The 19,179-nt window shown below is 43.6% G+C and overlaps 1 protein-coding gene across 6 annotated transcripts in view; it reads left to right on the top strand.

Moving 5' to 3' along the window:
- MBTPS1 (membrane bound transcription factor peptidase, site 1) overlaps nucleotides 1-19,179 on the top strand; it is a 25,405-nt gene extending 6,226 nt beyond the window's left edge. The window contains exons 7-26 of one of the 6 annotated variants that reach the window (XR_005563996.1): nucleotides 136-252; nucleotides 1,244-1,311; nucleotides 1,903-2,005; nucleotides 2,728-2,879; nucleotides 3,806-3,967; nucleotides 4,533-4,677; nucleotides 5,727-5,915; nucleotides 6,465-6,637; nucleotides 7,276-7,391; nucleotides 7,712-7,868; nucleotides 8,715-8,839; nucleotides 9,245-9,322; nucleotides 10,832-10,972; nucleotides 13,301-13,432; nucleotides 13,929-14,055; nucleotides 14,751-14,881; nucleotides 17,160-17,281; nucleotides 17,405-17,951; nucleotides 18,032-18,102; nucleotides 19,097-19,179. Coding sequence is in view for 1 of the 6 variants with exons in the window: in XM_027749970.2 (XP_027605771.1) it covers nucleotides 136-252; nucleotides 1,244-1,311; nucleotides 1,903-2,005; nucleotides 2,728-2,879; nucleotides 3,806-3,967; nucleotides 4,533-4,677; nucleotides 5,727-5,915; nucleotides 6,465-6,637; nucleotides 7,276-7,391; nucleotides 7,712-7,868; nucleotides 8,715-8,839; nucleotides 9,245-9,322; nucleotides 10,832-10,972; nucleotides 13,301-13,432; nucleotides 13,929-14,055; nucleotides 14,751-14,881; nucleotides 15,902-16,098 (2,313 nt within the window). In the remaining 5 variants the exon portion in view is untranslated. Of the gene's footprint in view, nucleotides 1-135; nucleotides 253-1,243; nucleotides 1,312-1,902; nucleotides 2,006-2,727; nucleotides 2,880-3,805; nucleotides 3,968-4,532; nucleotides 4,678-5,726; nucleotides 5,916-6,464; nucleotides 6,638-7,275; nucleotides 7,392-7,711; nucleotides 7,869-8,714; nucleotides 8,840-9,244; nucleotides 9,323-10,831; nucleotides 10,973-13,300; nucleotides 13,433-13,928; nucleotides 14,056-14,750; nucleotides 14,882-15,901; nucleotides 16,723-17,159; nucleotides 17,282-17,404; nucleotides 18,330-19,096 lie in introns of those variants that run through there. The other 5 variants (XR_005563994.1, XR_005563997.1, XR_005563993.1 and 2 more) reach the window with 5 other exon arrangements.

Here is a 19,179-nt window from a genome sequence, read left to right as displayed (position 1 = left end):
CAGAAATTTAGGGAGACCACTGTCACTTTTGTGCTTTATTCTGTTGTTGTTTCTGCTCTCTCTCTGCAGTCTGTATTGCCATGGAATCACTGGATTTTTTTAATGATAACTTTTCCCCCCTTTTTCTTTACATAGGTCTCATATACGTCTTGGTTTCTGGATGCCTTTAATTATGCAATTTTAAAGAAGATAGATGTGTTGAATCTAAGTATTGGTGGGCCAGACTTCATGGATCATCCATTTGTTGACAAAGTTAGTATGAGGAAATAAAGTGGTCCTGGTGTTTGTATCCCTCACACAAATGCTGGACTTGCAGAGCTGTTTGTTTGCATCTGGTCCTGCTGACAGTTTCCATGGAGGCTCATTTGATGAGAGAAATTTTGTACAGTGTACAGGCTTTTAGGAATATATTTAAAGAATGGATTAAAAAAACCCAAGCACAACCCAGATGTTCACAGAGCCATGGAAAATACTCTTTTACAAAATGCTCTGTGTACTTCTAGGAAGTGACTCCCAGGCAGATAACTAAGAGGACTTTTAAAGACGATGCTTAACTGAAATCCACCCTTCTTTGGTTTTTTTGCGTCTCTGCATGGTTAATTTATTTAATGGTAAAAAATATGTATAGTGTGAATTTAGTGAATTTCCTAAACCAGTTTGTTTAAGAGCAAATAGGTAAAAAGGTACAGGTAGTTGATTCAGCTGTGTGGCAAGATATTTGTTTCAGGTTAGGATGGAATTAGGTTTTTGTCTTTGTAAATGTCATGGTTCCCTGAATCGTTGGTCTGGCCTTCAAAAGCATTAAGTGGATAATTTAGTTTTTAAAAAAGGATACAGTCTTTCTTTGTAAAGGGTAATTAAGAGGTTTGAGGCATACAAATTCTTCCTTGTTTTTTTTATGATAACCTGCATTGAAATGTGGTTTGACAGTGACTTCACTGTACTCCCCAGAGTACTACTGGAGGGGATTCATAATCACTGCTTGGCTTTGGCACCTGGACTGCTTTGTTATGGACAGGAGTTTTTCTTTGGTGTAGTATAAAAGGATTCTGTCAGCAGTGTCACATAATCTTAAGTAAGTTTGGAGCTTAATACTGGATATGCTGGATGTATTTTGTGAGTCTGAGTAAGAAAGAGGTGTTGGACTAATCCTTCACTTCTGTCAGGCCCCATGGAGTATTTGTTTTTTAGAAAAGACTCTTTTTTGGTGGCAGAGCCTTATGGTGAACGTTATTTTTTGTAGGTTTGGGAACTGACTGCTAACAATGTCATCATGGTCTCTGCTATTGGCAATGATGGCCCTTTATATGGGTGAGTTTCAGTGACCACTTCAGAGAAAACCAAGCATGTTGTTATGTGGTTTTGGAAGTAGTTGTGCTTGCTCAGGAAGTTTTCTCTCCTTTTTTTTCTGTGATCTGTTTATAGAAAGTGACTCAAACTCTTTTCAGTGTCCTTATTGCTTGCATTTTGTGAAGTACTTAGCTAAATATTTTTCATTGAAACAGTGGAAAGTCAGTAAAAGAAGAATGGCAGTGCTTCCAGCTGACATTTCTCTGTTAGTATGAGCAGACTGACCTTGGACTAAAGGGATACAGAAGGGATCAAACCACAACAATTTGTGGTATATTTCTAAAATAAATGCCTAAAAGGGGATTTTGTTTTGTCTTCAGGGTGTGTGGTTTGGTGGTTACTGAGTTAGTGACTGCCTGATAAGTTGCTCTCACTTGTAAAGTATAACTGTATCTGTTTAGGCCAAAATTTGTTTCTGTGGAGATTAAAAAGAGTATCTGACAAAAATCTGGTGGCAGCGTGTCTGTCACCAAGATAAACTTACTACTGTGTCTTGGGTTTTGGGTGTTGGTTTGTTGGGTTTTTTTGTTGCTATCTCCCAACTTGTTGTAGGACTCTCAATAATCCTGCTGACCAGATGGATGTGATTGGAGTCGGTGGCATTGACTTTGAAGACAATATAGCTCGCTTTTCATCTCGGGGAATGACCACTTGGGTAAGACACTCTGGCCAGCCACACTTGCACTCAAAATAAGGGCCTTGGAAAGGCAGCCTTTTTCCAAGGGGTAATCCTGTGCAGATGGGATGTGCTGGAGCACCAATGAGAAAAGATTTCGTGAGAGATCAGAGTATTAGAGACTGTAAGTCTTTAAGCAAGAAACTTAATGTTCTTTTCAGGATGTCTCCTTATTAATCCTGACCACTACGGACATTTTGGGTAAATTTCTAAAGTATCCAGTTCCTTTTGATTGATGGTGAGGGCTTGTCTGTGGGGTTAAATCTGCAAACGTGAAGGCCTGGCCTTGTCCTTTAGTTTAAAAATCCTGGGATTTCCAGATGCTACATGTAACATTGCACTTACTTACCTGTAGAACTGAGGTTGTGGTTGCTGCACACATGATTTCAGATGAGCTTGCACTGTGACCTTGATGGAGGGGAATATCACATGGTTTTGTTAGTGGAGCCAGGTGGTGGCCAGGTTCTTGTTTTGTCAGTGGTTTCATGCTTAGATACTGATCAGCAGTAACGTTGAAATGTTGAGAACTTCTCATGAACAGCCTGAATCTTTCTTTAGGTTGCTGTTCTGTGGTGCTGAACCTCAGCTAATTTAGGTGATAATTTTACTTCTGAATGACCTGCGGTTACTTTAAGTGCCCAGATGAAGCAACCAGTGTTCATTATGCATTAGGGCAGTAACCCATCTGTTTTCTTTCCCAGGAGCTGCCTGGAGGTTACGGGAGAGTGAAGCCTGATATTGTCACCTATGGCTCTGGGGTGAGAGGCTCTGGCATGAAGGGTGGCTGCCGCTCCCTCTCTGGGACCAGCGTGGCATCTCCCGTGGTGGCAGGGGCTGTTACTCTGTTAGTGAGGTGAGTCCTAAGTAAGAACCTCTAAGAAGATAGCAATCAGGAGGGTCATAAAGGAATTCACTGAGTAAAACTAAGTTGTGTTTAGATGTAGGAAAACAAACTTGGACTGTTAAATCACTCTTTTTCTGCCTGACACATTACCTTGTCTGGCTACCTCTAAGTTTCCTGGGAGAAACTTGAGAACTGTTTTGTATAATAGATAACTGGAAAGAATAGTACTATAAAACAATTTTGTCCCATTTTTTAGTCACCTGGAATTGCTGAGCTTATATTAATTGTGTTCTAAAAGAGCAGGTGCTCAAAGTAGGCACCTGTAGCAGATAATTATCTGCACACTTGTGAATTTTTTAGGATGTAGGGTTTTATGGCTTTTACCCAGTTGCATAACTGAGCTGTTGCAGACGAAAGAACTTGGAGGTGAGAATGGCAGGTGTGTCCTTTATGTTTGCCATAGCTACCTAAGGATGAAACAAACCTTTTTTGGAGAAACATGCTAAAAATTCAAAGTCCTCATTGCATTTCCCCTGTAAAATGGTGCATTTTTCTTTGAACAACAAAGCTATTTTCTCCCCTTGGAAGACAGAGTATTTTATTTAGCATATAAAGATACTGCCCTGATTGTAATGACTGTGGGTCATGGAGCACACTGTAAGGAGAAAAAATCATGTATTACACTATAAGGAGAAAAAAATCATGTATTAGTAGTTTTTAAGAGAAATATATCAGAACCTTGTCGCTGTTCTACCTCTGAATCAGTGAGAAATCAAGCAATAACAGACCAATATGAACAGAAGATGTTACAACAAACTGATTTTTTTGATTGGATTTTCTTTAAATCAAATGGCTGTTAAGGCAGAACATTAAACAAGGCTGGCTAAAAACTGGAGTAAAGGCCACCTAATGGGATTTATTGTTTCCTCCTTCAGCACAGTTCAGAGGCGTGAGCTGGTGAACCCAGCGAGCATGAAGCAGGCACTCATTGCGTCAGCACGGAGGCTGCCTGGAGTCAACATGTTTGAACAAGGACATGGCAAATTGGATCTTCTGAGAGCTTATCAGATCCTCAACAGCTATAAACCACAGGCCAGGTTAATTTTAATCCTTAATTAATCAGTGGTGCACTGTAATGTGTTCTGTTCTTCCGAGAGCAGGCGGTGCAGGTGTCACTCTGTTGAGCAATCTGTGCTTGGGCAGCAGCAAGGACTTGCACAGATCTTAGGTAGTCCTGAGGCACGAATTTGGAGAAGGGAATGGATGAAAAGTCTAAAGTATTTTCTGCCTAAGTTATAGCAGTGTAGGGGATGCTTTATTTTCTCTTATAGCCTTAGAAGTTATGAGTAATATAACCTGGAACACGGTGGAAGAGTACTTAAGTTTTAACTTTTGCGGATAAGAACATTCTCCCTGTGCTGAAAAGTTTCTTTTTTTGTGTGTGAAAATCTTTTCACAAAACTTAAAATGTAGAAAAAAAGAGAGGGAGGGAAGAAGATTTTAGGGCAGATTTGGGAAGTGAGGTGAGAGCTTGATAGAGCTCTATGACTGGCATGGTTTATCTGTAATTTTTTCATAGTTAGTTATATGCAGTTGCATGTTCTTCTTCTGCCTATTGTTTTTTTTTTCTCTTTAAATTTTCCCTCCTCCTTCCTGCTGTAGTTTGAGTCCAAGCTACATTGACTTGACTGAATGCCCCTACATGTGGCCCTATTGTTCTCAGCCCATCTATTATGGAGGGATGCCAACTATTGTTAATGTTACAATCCTCAATGGTATGGGAGTCACTGGGAGAATCGTAGACAAGGTAAGTGTTAACATTGTTCCAAGTTCTCACTGTTAATGTTGCTAAAAGCTCCCCAGAAAATACTCCTTTAGCACAAATGTCACTGCTGAGAGCAAGAGATGCAGTGTTTGATTAAAGGGTGCACCCAGATGGGTACATTTGTAAACATGGGCTGTCCACAAGTGTTCAGGCAATGCACTGGTTTCAGAGGTGTGTAGCCTTTTATCTTTGTAAAACCAGTTTGAATTGAGATGGACTTAGAGATTTCTTTGTATTCTCTAATAGCATTTAAAATGTTTTGGATAGACTTTCCTCTTTTTTTTTTTTTTTTTTTGGTCTGGAGCATAAATGATCTTAATAAAGAATCCTGACACTGTAAATCATGCCTCTTCCATGGGTCAGGGTGACCTGAATGTATGGACTTAACCAAGCTCTGCTGCAAAACCTGTTCTTTCACACCAGTGATGTTGAGCATGTTCGTTGGGTAGGGAGGATTTTAATTAAGTTTAAATGTAGAATAGATTTGGGAATTGAGACGAGTTAAATAAGGCACCTGTTGGATAATTCTAGCCTATGTAAATGAGCCCAATTTCCATATTTAAGGGTGAATCCAAGGGCGTGTGTTGGATTCAAGCTCACATTAAAGGGTGTTGAAGCTCTTGCCCGAGATCATTAGCTTGTGGTGATGCTCACCCACAGCTGCTGTAATTTGGGGTCTGTTGCACTGTTAGCTCTCTTTACTGAAAGGAAATTCTGTGTCCTGACCAATAAACCTTTGCACAGGACCTCAGAACACTGAAGCAGGTTCACTTGGGCAGTGTCCTGTTCAGGTAACTTCTCACAGTCCTGCCTCTGAAAAGCCTGTGGTCTGGGTCATTGGGCTGTCACAATTAGGTGATTCACTGACACAGTGCCAGCCTTTTGAGCTTTGTGGGCATTTTTCGATTTGACATAACCTTCAGAAGAGCTAATGTTTGTTACTTCTTTGTGCAGAGGAAGAGGGCTCTGCGTGTGGAAATTGGGGACTGCAAATGCTGTGTTACCAACGTTGTGTGTTCTCCATTCCACAGCCAGACTGGCAGCCCTATCTGCCCCAGAACGGGGATAACATTGAGGTGGCTTTCTCCTACTCCCCTGTGCTGTGGCCTTGGTCTGGGTACTTGGCAATTTCCATCTCTGTAGCAAAGAAAGCAGCATCTTGGGAAGGCATTGCTCAGGGCCATGTTATGATCACAGTGTCATCCCCTGCAGAAAACGAAGTAAGTTCTGTGTGTTTTGGGTTTTCTGGGTTAAGAAATGTTTAAACTGCATCCAGACATACAAATACCTTGTTTTTAAGGGTTTGCTCTGGTCCTGTCATTTGAAGCATAAGTTAAATTGGGGTCAGGAAATTGAAGAGTGCAAATAGTGATCTTTATAGTTGAGAGCAGGATTAACTGCAAAGTGGATATAATTTAAAATCAGAAAACTTCTCCTTGAGACTGACTTCATAATTTTACTTGTTTATGGTGAATTTTTATGTGTTTTGGAAAAGATTACTAAAATATGTTTCTTCTAGAACCACGTTTAATTGTTCCTGAGAAGCTTTTAAGGTTTTGAACAATTGAACCAAATCACAAAGTTGTAACATACGTTAAGTATTTTACATTCTGAGCATAAATATAACCTGTTGAGTGCAGAGAAAAGTACTGGGGTGACTCAAGGCAGAAGTCATCTCTTTGTCTCTAGAGCTGGTACTGGTGGCTAAAGGTAGATTTGGTCCCTCCATTTCTCTGGTGTTTCACACTGTGCTTGGTTCTGTCCCTCAGTCCAAGAACAGTGCCGAGCAGACCTCAACAGTGAAGCTCCCAATAAAGGTGAAGATCATTCCCACCCCCCCTCGCAGCAAGAGAGTCCTCTGGGATCAGTACCACAACCTCCGCTACCCCCCAGGATACTTCCCCAGGGACAACTTGAGGATGAAGAATGATCCCTTAGATTGGTATTTGTCTCAGGTTCTATTAAATCAGTATTTCTTGATGTGTTAATGCTATGGGATAACTTTACTGAATGCCAGAGAGCTCTGGCCTTTTTCAGTGTGGCATGGGATTACCTCTTCTAAGAAATCCATGGAAAGCACTTGGACTCTGTATGTTTTTGGTGCAGGATTGTTTTTTGTGCTTTATGGTTTTATTCACATGAAATGAAAAGCTTTTAAAATGCACATTTAAGATACTAAGATTTTTGTTTCACTTTTCTGCCCTAATTTCTCCCAGGAAGTTAAGGGGGGGCACTTTATTAACTGCTTCAGCACTCACTTATCAAACAAACATGAGAATTTAAAAGACTGAATCCCAAAGAACAGACCCCTTGTCTGTTGAGGGAGACTTGGCTGAAGCAGGGAAAGGCTTGACTGAGCTGTTACCTCTGATAGATGGAGGGGGAAGCATCTGTAGGAAGAATCATGCAGCAGGGTCTCAGTGAGGATTGCTTGGGGCAGTGACCAGGACACAGGCTATTGGAAAGCTGCTTGGAGCATGTACATACAGCAGGTGGACAGGATTTCAGGAAATCAGAAAGGTGGAAATCAGATTTCTGCATGCCAGATTTAAATGTCTCCAACACTCTTTTCTTTCTAAGGAATGGTGACCATATCCACACAAACTTCAGGGACATGTACCAGCACCTGAGGAGCATGGGCTACTTTGTGGAGGTTCTGGGTTCCCCGTTTACGTGTTTTGATGCCAGTCAGTATGGTAAGCATGAGTTAATTGCCTTGCTCTCCATACTGTTAACTTCTTCCTAAAGCAGCCTGGATTTTGGAAGGCCTGAAGTGTTGTGGGTGTGCAAATAAAAATTCTCATGGTAGTAGAAAAATATTATGACAGTGAGTGTATTTATGTCTTATATTTTCCATCCTTAAATGTGACTTCATTAGGTGAGCTGTCAGAGCAGGGTACACAGACCAGATATTGCCAAAATGTGCACTTGTGTTGACTCCTGCCTGGGGTGTGTGAACAGTGATAACATTGTAGGGAACAGCCCGGTGAGCTCCTGTTTCTGCCTTTACACACAGGGACTTTGCTGATGGTGGACAGTGAGGAAGAGTATTTTCCTGAAGAGATCACCAAGCTGAGGAGGGACGTTGATAATGGACTTTCACTGATAGTCTTTAGTGACTGGTACAACACATCTGTGATGAGAAAAGTCAAGTTTTACGACGAAAACACAAGGTACTGATTTATTTCCCAGTTCTTCAGGAAATAAAATGCCACAGAACTGCCATTTTATGCAGTTATACCCTAAAAATCCCAGATGTGATATGCTGTACTTAGCACTTGGATGCTGCCCATAAGAAGTGATTACCTGAAGAGCAAAACTGACCTTAAGCTGCAGTTTAATGAGCATAGCTATGTTATTATAATTGCAAAGGCCCCTTTGGTAATGTAATCTTCTAAAGCCTAGAAGAACATTTACAATGAAAAGAAATAAGAAATGGGGGAGTGGGAAACAAAGAAAAATGGACGTGTTTTCACATTAGGGGAGCAGAATAGAAAGAAAATGTGCATTGCAAGCAGCCTAACCAGGTTGTGCACCTGTTACTGAGATTATTCCAGGTATCATATAAAGAAAAAATACTTCAGTATCCCCAGTGAGTAACTGCTGTAGTTGTCAGGCTGTTCTGTGTTACTGCTGAGCTAGAGAGATCTGTTCTGCAGTTTGTGAGCAAGTGACATTTTTCTTCATTAGAAAAATGAGAAGCAGGTAAAATGACAGTTGGTTTTGCCTCAGCTTACCAAACAAGGAGCAAACACTGAATTCCTTTCTAATAAATTGAAGTTTTCCATGCAACTGAAATGCACTGAGAACTTTACATTAGTATCACTTAACTTTTGCTCAAAATCACTGGTGTCAAAGAGAGACAGCTGCTCACACACCTCTGGACTTAAATAAGGCTTTGAAATATAGTTTATATCTAAGTGACTTTGAAAAAGTCTGTGTGCAGAAGACACATGACTTTTGGTTATCCAAGTATGTCCTGTATATTAGTAAACAGTGTTACACTGTAATTTTTACAGGCAGTGGTGGATGCCTGATACTGGAGGTGCTAATATCCCAGCTCTCAATGATCTGCTTTCTGTCTGGAACATGGCCTTTAGTGATGGGCTGTATGAAGGAGATTTTACCATGGCAAGTCATGAAAGTGAGTACTGGAGTCCATTGCCCACACAGGCTACAGTGGGTTGTTTGGAAAACAGTTTTCTGAAGGTGTGAGTTGGGTGAGAGTGAAGGGAACCACTCAAATTCAGTGACGAGAGGCTCGTAAGATGCTTAAGTAATTAATTCCTTTGTAGACGTTTTCGTAGTATTTGATTAAGCTTTTCAGTTTAAAAAAAGATAATGCCAGTCTCCTAAATGGAAAGATTTGAAAACTGTGTGTAAAGGTGAGCCTGCAAAAGCTGTGCTGAGAAGTGCCTCGTCTGCAAATACACACATGCAAATTCATGCACATAAATGTGCAACGTTTTCTTCTGGGCTTGTTTTATGGTGAGAGGGGAGGGAGTGTTGTTTTTGGTCTAAACTGCAATTTTATGGTGATGTCTTTCAGTGAATTATGCATCAGGGTGCAGTATTGCAAAGTTTCCAGAAGATGGCATTGTCATTGCACAGACTTTTAAGGATCAAGGTATGAGCTTCTTGTCTTTTCTCTGTGTTTTAGGTAGAACTTGGGAGTCGGTGCACAAGCAAAGTTGCAAAGTCTAAAGGTCTAAAAACAATGAGTGTAAAACCCCATGCACAGGGTCGATGTTCTTTCATTTTGCCTAGAACATGTAGGTCATGCCTAACAGGCAGCTGCAACATGACTCTGTATACAGTTGTTCTACAGTACAGCATCCCAGTGTATATATTCAGTTTATTGTGATTGCTGTGTGTGAACACATCCACATGGACATGTTGTGCATCTCTGAAGGGGATGTGTTGTAATTGTGTCACTTGCTCATGTTTGTCACGAATTTCAAGTGCTACTGAAATATATCCCCTAATCACTGCCATAGTGGGCATGAGTGTCGTGGTAGCTGTGGTGATCTAAGGGTATAAGTAAGGAAAATTTCAGTAGACAAAATGTCAGCAACTGGACTCTCGTGAGGGACAATATTCTGCATACGGGAGGCCTGTGCTCTCAGACTTCAGTGATCTGTGCATATCTGTTCTCTTTACTTCTATCATAATATCTGTGAGGTGGAAATTCAGAACTGTAATGGCAACAGGCAGTTAAAGAAAAAAAAATCTTGTATTTGCTGAGCCTTTAGGAAGTGCTGTGCAGGAGCAGAGGAGCAGAACTGTCAGTGTGCTGCAGGTCAGGCTGGTGTCTGTGGGTGTGCAGGGTTTGAGTGTGAGAGCAGAAGCACCTGCAGAGCTTCTCATACAACTCAGCAGCTGCCAGAGAAGATGAGTGAGTTCATCATATTTTTGACTTCTGATGTGCAGTGGAGGTGATTACCTAGTGGAGAAACTTTCTGGAACAGTGAGGAGATCATCCATGTGAGCCTTTTGGAGGAAAGACAATATCCCTGTATGCTGATGACTTAGGTATTTCCTTGTGTGAGAGAGAGGAAGGCAGAGTGTCAATTTGACAAGTAGCCTGCTAGACCTGCTTTTTCTGTTGAATCCTTTTCGTTGCATTTCATGAAGCTGAAGAGCTCTCTGGTTTGCTTCTGGTGTCTAAATGCAGTGTCTCAAGCAAAGGGAATAAATTTCAGATACAAATTTGAAATTTATCAGTCTTTATTTTTTGAAATGGGTGTTCGAGGTGGGAAACCTTTAACCTAAAGTCAGCTTTCTGTAGAATTCTGCAGAAGGGCTGAAACAACATAAAGAACAGAACATTTTGGTTTTAAACCTTTTGCTGAGGATACTAGAATTTTTCATCTAAGCTTGTTCAAGATAATCCAAGTCGTGAGGTCCTTTCTTCTTCTCCACCAAAGAAAGAAAAAATTTATTATCAGTAGGAAACTTTACAGCCAGGGTCCTGAAGCAGTTTCATTTTTATCACAACGTCATGGGGGCTTTGAAAACTTTTCTGTAAAGGTGTGTGCCAGGGCCTGGGGCAGAGCTGCCTTTGCCAGTTTGCAGTGGAGGGTAAGTTGATATTGATGCTCTGCAGGCTATGGACTTTATTTGTGCTTTGCTCTAGGTCTTGAAGTTTTAAAACAGGAGACTGCTGTCATTGAAAATGTCCCTATCCTGGGGCTTTACCAAGTTCCCTCCGAAGGCGGTGGCAGGATTGTCCTGTACGGAGACTCCAACTGCCTGGATGACAGCCATCGACAGAAAGGTGGGGGAGCCTTGTTGTCTTAAACTGACAGCTGTCCTGGGGGGGTTTCACAGCTCCATCAGAAATAGCTGGGGTCTGGGGACTCTAAATACTCCTTCCTGGGGATTAATCTCAGTTCTGCAGAGCTCTGCTGGGACGCCGGAAGGTTCGGTTAAACAAAAGAGCTCCCCACGTTCAGTGGCCCTCTGGTAGATGGGACTCTTTCTCCCCCACACCATATTTTTCTGTTCCACAAGCTTTGGAGGCTGGTTTTGGGATGGTGTTTTTTGCAAGGAGGGGTTGATTGGGGGTTTGTTTGCTTCTTTGGGGTGCTTTTGTTTACAGAAAGCACAAACAGTTACACATGCTTGATTTGAGCTGTGAAGGGGCCATTAGAGGATCCCTTCACTTGTTCCCTAGTTACATTTTCAGAATATTTATATGGAACAATGCATTTTATCTTATGAGTTTGCTCATCAGCCTGCCTTGTTCCCTTTGCAACGTTTCCTGTGAGGATTTGTGGTGATGTTCAGCATTTCAGTTGTGCATTACTATTTTCTGTTTATTCTGCTTTGACACAAACCAGCTGCTGAAAATGTGTCAGAAAGTAGGAATTCCCATTTATGTTGTCAAAGTGTTTGTTTGCAGCTCCAGGTAGCAAGTGTGTGAGGGGGGTATGTGTGGTTTCTGTGACTCCCAGAGAAGCCATGCTCTTTGCCTACACACTCTGGGTGATTTTTGTAAAACATTTTTTTTTTCTAGCACTTTGTTTGATCTGACTTCTCAAGTTTTTAAGAGGTTGCTTGGGTGTCTCATAACATGTAAAGCACAAGCTGGTAGAACTGTGGCTTCAGGGGACAAAGATAATCCAATATGCAAAGTCTTTCTGCATTTCCACTGAACAGAACTAGATTTTCCTTTTGTGATCAAAAGTACATCTATAATTTTTTAAGCTTTTGTCACTGATATTTTAAAATGTTAGGTTATGCAATCCATCCCTTGCCTAATTTATTTAAGTTTAAAGGAAGTTACTGCCTGAGGGAGCTCTCCCATCTGTAGCTCATTTTTTTCCACACATTTTGGGGTTTTTTAAAAGTTCTCCAGTTTCTCTTTATCTGTCTTTGAATTGCTCCTGTGAGTTGCCCTAACACCTGCCTAGCAGTGCCTCAGTGCTTGCTTTAGGTTATTGAAAGCACAAAGCATAGGAGAAGATTGATAGCTTTAAATTAAGTAATAGAAAATAACTCTTTGTGACCTCTCAAATGCCATCAAATTCAGTGTGACCTCTGAAGCAAGAAAAAGTGGAAGGCTTTAAAGAAATCCTTTAAAATTAGCTTTTAAATTGTGAACCAGGAGCTATGTCTCCTGCAGAGACATCGGTGGCTTTAACTGAGGTAAATTCCTAACATTTGTGAATATAAATCCTTAAAATCTGATTGACCTCTTTAAAAAATCAAAGGTGAGGGTTTAAGGGACACCAGGATTACGAAGATTAATTCCCATTCCCAGCCAAGTGTTCCCAGGGGGAGAAGTTCTGAGAAAAATAGTTTGCTGTGTGGTGGAAATAGCTAATAAGGCACAGTCCTCCTCCTGCAAAGAGAAGTCTTAGAGAGTTGTGGTGTTAACTGGCTGGAGTGCTTGTTTGTTAGGAGGAGCTCTGGATTAAGGTAGCAGAGTTCAGGAGAGAATCAAAACCAGGGATCACGTGCTGTTGAAGTGCAAAGGAAAACCATGATCCAAGTGTATTGTAGCATTGATTCCCAGGCTGGCCTGTACCACAGCTGCTGTGGGTACTGCTTGTGCTTTGCCTGGGATGTAACCAGAATGTTTCCCCTTTGTTTATTTATTTTTTAAGCTTGCGGAAACAAATGAGTCATAGCCTTGCACTGAAAACACTACCTTGTTCTTACTTTTCAAGGTATTTATTTTGTCCTTTAAAAAAAGTAGTTAGTTCTCCGTTTTGCTGTTTAAAAATGATACCAAAAGCTCTGAGCTTCCTGTGTTTCCACACTGAAAAACCTCGTGGTTTTTGTCAGGACTTGGACGGCCTTGCACAACCTGGAATTCCTCTATTTGAGACCTGCTGTTTTATGTCCTGCTCCCCAAAGGAGCCTGGTTTGGTACAAAAGAGAAGATATTTTAGGACTGACCAGATTAATTTTGTGTTTGGGGATAGTGTGTGGGAAGTTGCATCTTTCTGAAAGATGAGGCCTAGAACTTCAGGAGAAAAGCAAGAGCCAGAAAAATGGACTGTACTTCTGAGTGTCATTGGAGCCTTCTTAACAGAAAGATAAGCCATTTTAAATGTGGCATAATGCATGTCTTGTTTTGGGGCTGTGAAATCCACAGATTGCTTCTGGCTGCTGGATTCCCTCCTGCAGTACACGTCCTACGGGGTGATGCCACCCAGCCTCAGCCATTCCGAGAACAGGCAGCGCCCGCCGTCGGGAGCAGGACACTCCCTCCCTGAGAGGATGGAAGGTGAGAGCCTTCATCACCCAGCAGAGCCCTCAGCTGAGGGACTGGCAGGGTAGGAAGTCTGGGGCAGACCCCTGGAGTTATATGCCAGTAAGGGCAGTTTGTTGTAAGCTCTGCTATGGTCTGTTGTTTTACTAGAAGAGAGCACTTACTGTGAGGTTTTGTTGTGATATAGCTGTGGCTAGACTAAACAAAATGTTCTGTTCTTATGGCAGGAATATTTAGATGCCTGGTTCTGCTAGGGAGCATTCTAGTTACTGGCTACAGAGCAGTTATAAAGGATTCAGTCTTATCTCACGTGCTGCCAGCAAAACTTGGGTTACCTGCTATGGCAGGTGCAGAGTCGAACTGTTTTGTAAGGTACCCTTCGGTTAATTCTCCCTGAGATGTAGCTGTGAGTCACAGTCACTAAGCAGCACTGTTTGGCCTGGGGTGAATGTTGGTAACTCTCATCCTGCCTGTGTTTGGTAACCCAGCCTCTCTCTGCTGTGAGTTGCAGGTAACCATTTGCATCGATACTCAAAGGTGCTCGAGGCTCACTTGGGAGACCCTAAACCCCGGTCCCTTCCTGCTTGTCCTCACCTGTCCTGGGCCAAGCCACAGCCTTTGAATGAAACTGCCCCCAGGTTAGTGTACATCTTTCTTACACAAGAAGTCTCATTTTCGAGTTCAGCTGAAAAATTGTTTCTTCCATCTGCTTTTGAAAGGGACAACTGGAATGCCTTTCCTAGAGAACTACCAGATTGCAAAGAGGAAATAATCATAAATGCCTCTTCAGTGAATAATTGTGACTCACCTAATAGCTACACTGTGAAACTGTGGCATTTTAAAAATAGCTTCACCAGTCACTGCTGTGATCGAATGATCCCAGCTCTGAGTGAACAGTGTTGCCCAAGCCCATCATCACTGTGTGCCTTTGAAATTTCTGAAGCAGCTTCTTGGACAGCTCTCCCAGTGCTGCTTCTGTCGTGTCATTTGTCAGGCACTCGAAGGAATGTGGGTTAGCACACAGCCCTTACCTGTCTGCTGAGCTGGTCATGGGTCCTCTTGGTAGTCTGTGTGCAAGAAAGAGAGTTGTTAGTAAATAGTTGCTCATCTGGGTTGTGTCCCTGTGGTGTCTGAGTTTAGGCTTGGAGACCTGCAAACTGCAGAACCTAAAGAATGGAGCAGATTGTCATCTGGGTCCAAACTAGTGAGTTAGACGTAGGTTTCAACTGTCACTTTCTGTATGTGACAGAATTTCTATATGAATTCTCTTGCTAGAGAATTCCTTGCATTACCAGGAAGTGGGCAGACACCTCTGTCTTTAAATTTTTTCTAGCAACCTCTGGAAACATCAAAAATTACTGTCAATTGACCTGGATAAAGTGGCACTGCCCAGTTTTCGACAGAACCGACCCCAAGTGAGACCATTGTCCCCTGGAGAAAGTGGAGCATGGGACATTCCTGGAGGTAAATACTGAAAACTTTGAAAATTGCTGGTTTGGTTGTGCTTTTTGTATAAGTTGTGAAAAAAAACCAAAACCCAGCACAGCCATATGAGAGGCCACTGTTTATTTTCAGTTGCAAAAAACACACAAAGTAAATGTATGGCTGTGTTAGAAAAGGCTGACAGATGTGAACTTTTTTTGCATATGAAGAGTTTATTTAATACAGAGCGTCATGACATGCTGGGAGGAGGATTGTGGTGGGTGCATTTTGTGTAGTTGAGATTTGTTTTGGCACTGTTCAGACTGACAGGTGTCAGCAGCAGCCCCTGTCCTTGGGAGCTGTGGCCACATACCCACTGCTAATTAAAGTTCCTTCTGTGAGTGCCCAAAAGCAGAGTCCAGAAGCGTTTGTTGGATTGGTGCCTTGGGCAAGTTATTACACTGGCAAATCATGGCAAGGACTCAAACCAGCTTTCAGTCTAATGGTGGGCTGCTCTCCTACACAAGCTTGGCACTGAAGACCCAGCTGGAAGCAGTATGAAAGCCTCATACGGACTCTTTTCCCAGTTTGAGCTGCTAGACCAAAGGACACCTGTAAAAATGAAGGGTTTGTTTCTACAGCTCATTCTCACCGTGTCCACCCCCAGTGTCTGGAGCAAGCATGAAATCACTTTCCTTGTTCCATCAGGACTGGAATTGCAGCAATCACTTCCTAGTAAGATTATGGTCAAGCATCTGCATCTCTCTTCTAGTGCAGAACAGAAGATTGTTGTTACAGGGGAAATCTGGGTTATACTTTCATGTGCCCAGATAGATCAAGGTGGAAGTGCTGGTGCTTTTCTGTAGCGTTAGCATCCTGTCTTATTTTCACTAATCGGTCTGCAGCTGTTAATCTCTCTGTCTGAAATGTAATCTGATTAATGGCTGCCTGCTCTTTGAACAAGAGTTCCCGTCGGGTGGTTTAGGTAGGTGGCATGAACAGCACACAGACATCGGAGCTCACGTGGTAAGGACTTGCCTCCAACCCCCTTTGCCTTTGCAGGTATAATGCCCGGCCGGTACAACCAGGACGTGGGACAGACTATTCCGGTCTTTGCCTTCCTCGGTGCCATGGTGGTCCTGGCGTTCTTTGTGGTGCAGATCAACAAAGCCAAGAGCAGGCCAAAGAGACGGAAACCGCGAGTGAAGCGACCGCAGCTTATGCAGCAGGTTCATCCACCAAAGACACCTTCTGTGTGACGGCTCTGCCTCGCCAAAGATGACCTCCTTTCACCGGCGGCTTTCCTGGCCGTGGATCGCTCCCGGGGAAGGTGCAGCAAAGGCAGCACTGATGGGTCTAGTGACGTGCACCTGACATCATCTCATAGTCTTTGGCTTCTGGAGAGAAAACGAAAGGACCTCATTTGATCATCTGTACATAAAACTGCAGCTTTAAGCAGCTGAAGCCACCAAAGACTTGAATACTGTTTAAATGGCTGCTTAGTCACTACATATCCCAAGAGGGAGAAAATGGACCTTTTTTTTAAGCTGACCAAACTAAAATTTATTTGTTTAGAGGCTATTTTCTATATTTATTGTTGGGGAGGGCGGGGGAAAAGTCACTTTAAGGACCTCTGCTAAGGAAAAACAAGTGCATTTTTTTGGATGGGATGCAATTTTCTAGAACGGTATTACGCTGAAGAGTATAACGTGCACCATTAAAGAAGGGAGGGGGCAAGAGAGACCAGTATAAATCAGTGAGGCATACTCCTGCAGTTTATTTTTATAAAGCCAACTACCATGATGTTTTGTAATTTTTGGTCATGATTTCACCGTTGTTGGTGAAGCAGATTTTCAATAAATATGTTATCTATATGAAGCAAAGACAACGTGCTAAGTGGCTCTTCTTTCCACTGGCAGTCACAGAGAGCAAGTTGTTGAGTAGAGGAGATATTCATGTCTCCCCTCTTCCCACCATATCTTTATCCTTACCAGCAGCATCCCAAGCTGCAAACTTTCCTTTGGATCACCAGCTGGGCAGTTGTACAAACAGTGCTTGGCCTGAGTGAGCATGAGGTTCTGGAAACCTTCAAAATGCAGAAGCTTGTGGTGAGAAGAGTACTCCCAAAGAGCTGAATAAAAAACTGTCCTGGGGATGGCACCTGACAGCACAGTGTGCTGCGTCACAGAGCCAGAAAGCTGGTGTCCTTTGGTTGGTCCTGCCTGAAAGCCTGTGACTTGTCATTGACTTCAGTAAGTTCCCCTGTCCATGCGCTGCTGGTTAGTGTTGCCATCACTGAAATAGCTTCTCTCTTTTGTAGCAAAGCTGCGAGGTTTTCCCTGCCAACTGCTGCTATCACTGCTCCACATGAGCACCTTTTCCCAGGAGGAGCCAGGAGCTGGTGTTTGCTTCTGTTGGTCAACAGAATCGCAACCTGGGCAGGTAAGTGCTCTGCACTGGTGAAGGGTCTTGGGTGAGCTCTTGGGCAGCCCTGGGCACAGCTGGAGAAAGAGAAGGTGACAGGGACAGCCCTTCTGGGTGGTCTGACTGCACCCATCCTGTTAGGGCTTATGATCCTGGATGGTGGTGCTGGGCCTTGGAAAGGGCACTGCAGGAGAGAACATTCCTCCAGGTAAGCTGGGACAAGCCTTTCAAGGGGTGGCTGTGGATAGGGTTTGCCAGTGCATGAGTATCCTGCAAAAAGGATTTGGAAAAACCCATTTTCCCTAACCTGGAGAGTGGTGGGTTTTTCCAGCATGTCTCTTCTGAAGATGAGGATGCACTCAGTGCAGGAAGAGTCAGAGTCCTGTTGCTATGCCAGAGAAGGCACTGAGCTTTTGCATTGGAACCATTAGTTAGAAGCTCATTAGGGCTGAGGAGATGGTCCCAAGGTTGGGCTGCTTGTGCCATCCCAATGGGATTGGAGCCCGTTGCTCCTCTCTCTTCAAACATGGCCCTATGATGGCAAGGGAGAGGTTTTCACCATCACACCTGTGGCATTGGGGTCTCTCGTAGGGCCAACCAGCAGCAGCTCTGCAAGTCATCCAGGTTGCAAAAGATCTCCCAATAAAGGTGTGAAATCTCAAGGGCCAGACCTCAGAAAGGGTTGCAGGTAGCAAAGTGTAATTGTGGCTGGTGTTTTTATTTGTCCAAAACAAGGACTGTCCATTTGCATTTTTGTACCTTTGACAGTCTTCAAAGACAATAATGTGGAAAACATACCAACAGCCCCTTTTCCACCTGCCAAGAGGACACAGCAGCAGGTAAAGCTGCCAACCCACAGGGACCCTTGGGTTACAGCTTGCAGCTCAGGGACTGGAGCACCCAGATAAATGGGAGAAAGAGGGGAAAATATAAGCGAGGGAGCCCAGAGCCACTGAGCAGAAAAGCCGCCTGGGGCTGCTGTGCCATCGGGGGAGAGGAGCTGCATCCCTTTGGTCTGAGGTCCTCTGATCCATCAGAGGGAGCCTGGAAAGCTGTCACTGCTCAGGTCAGTGCTAATGAGGAGTCTTGCTCCTCTCATTGCAGCACTAATGAGAGATTAGAGCCCCACTGCAGCCGTGAAACCAGAGTCGAGCTGTATCAAAGCCCCAGTCCGAATTAAGAGCCTTTCCCAGTGGCTGGTATTTTACAGCCCAGTGGCCAATTTCTAAGTCGTAAAGGCCAATTATTTCTGAAGCCTTTGGTGTGCAGCTAATGAAGGCCTGGAAGGGCCCTTCTAAGTGGTTATAAGCCCTGTAGGTGGCAGAGATGTAATGGAGGTGGCAGGCACAATTAGCCATCCATAATTCCCCCGAGCAGCTGATTAAAGTCTCTTTATCCGTCTTACCGAGATCAGAAGGGCACATATTTGGGAAATCAAAAATGTATTAGAGGCTGTCAGCCAGGGTCTGTGTGCTGAGCCCGGGGCAGTGGCAGGTGCTGGGAGCGGCACAGAGCTGCTGCCTGTGCCCCACGTTGGGATGGGCCCCCCCACCCTGCGAGTGCAGCCTCCTCTGTGCAGCCTCCTCTGTGCAGGTCCCCGGTGGCTCCAGTCATTCCATCCTGGTGTCCCAGCACCCCTGCCCCTGTGCGGAGCAAGGGGTATGATGGGGTGGGATGGCTCCTCTGCAAGGTCTTTCAGTGCAGGAAAGTGCCATTGGACTTTTAGGTGCTGTGGAGACATGGAGGGTGCTGGGCTCAACAGCCCAGCAAGTGAGGGAGTGCCCACCAGCCAAACGGGCACTTAATGCAACCGCCTTCCCTCGCCATTCCCAGGGTGCTCCAAAATGCCCCGTGGTGGGAATTTCATGGATGGGGTGAACACAGCAGGAAGAGGGAGGCCCCAGCCCTGTGGTGGG

The sequence above is a fragment of the Pipra filicauda genome, unplaced genomic scaffold (genome assembly GCF_003945595.2).
Source record: "Pipra filicauda isolate LSUMZ 115617 unplaced genomic scaffold, ASM394559v2 scaffold273_size1055052_pilon, whole genome shotgun sequence".
Taxonomy (NCBI): domain Eukaryota; kingdom Metazoa; phylum Chordata; class Aves; order Passeriformes; family Pipridae; genus Pipra; species Pipra filicauda.
Note: the sequence above shows the minus strand (reverse complement) of the source record. Positions and strands in the feature narration are given on the sequence as shown.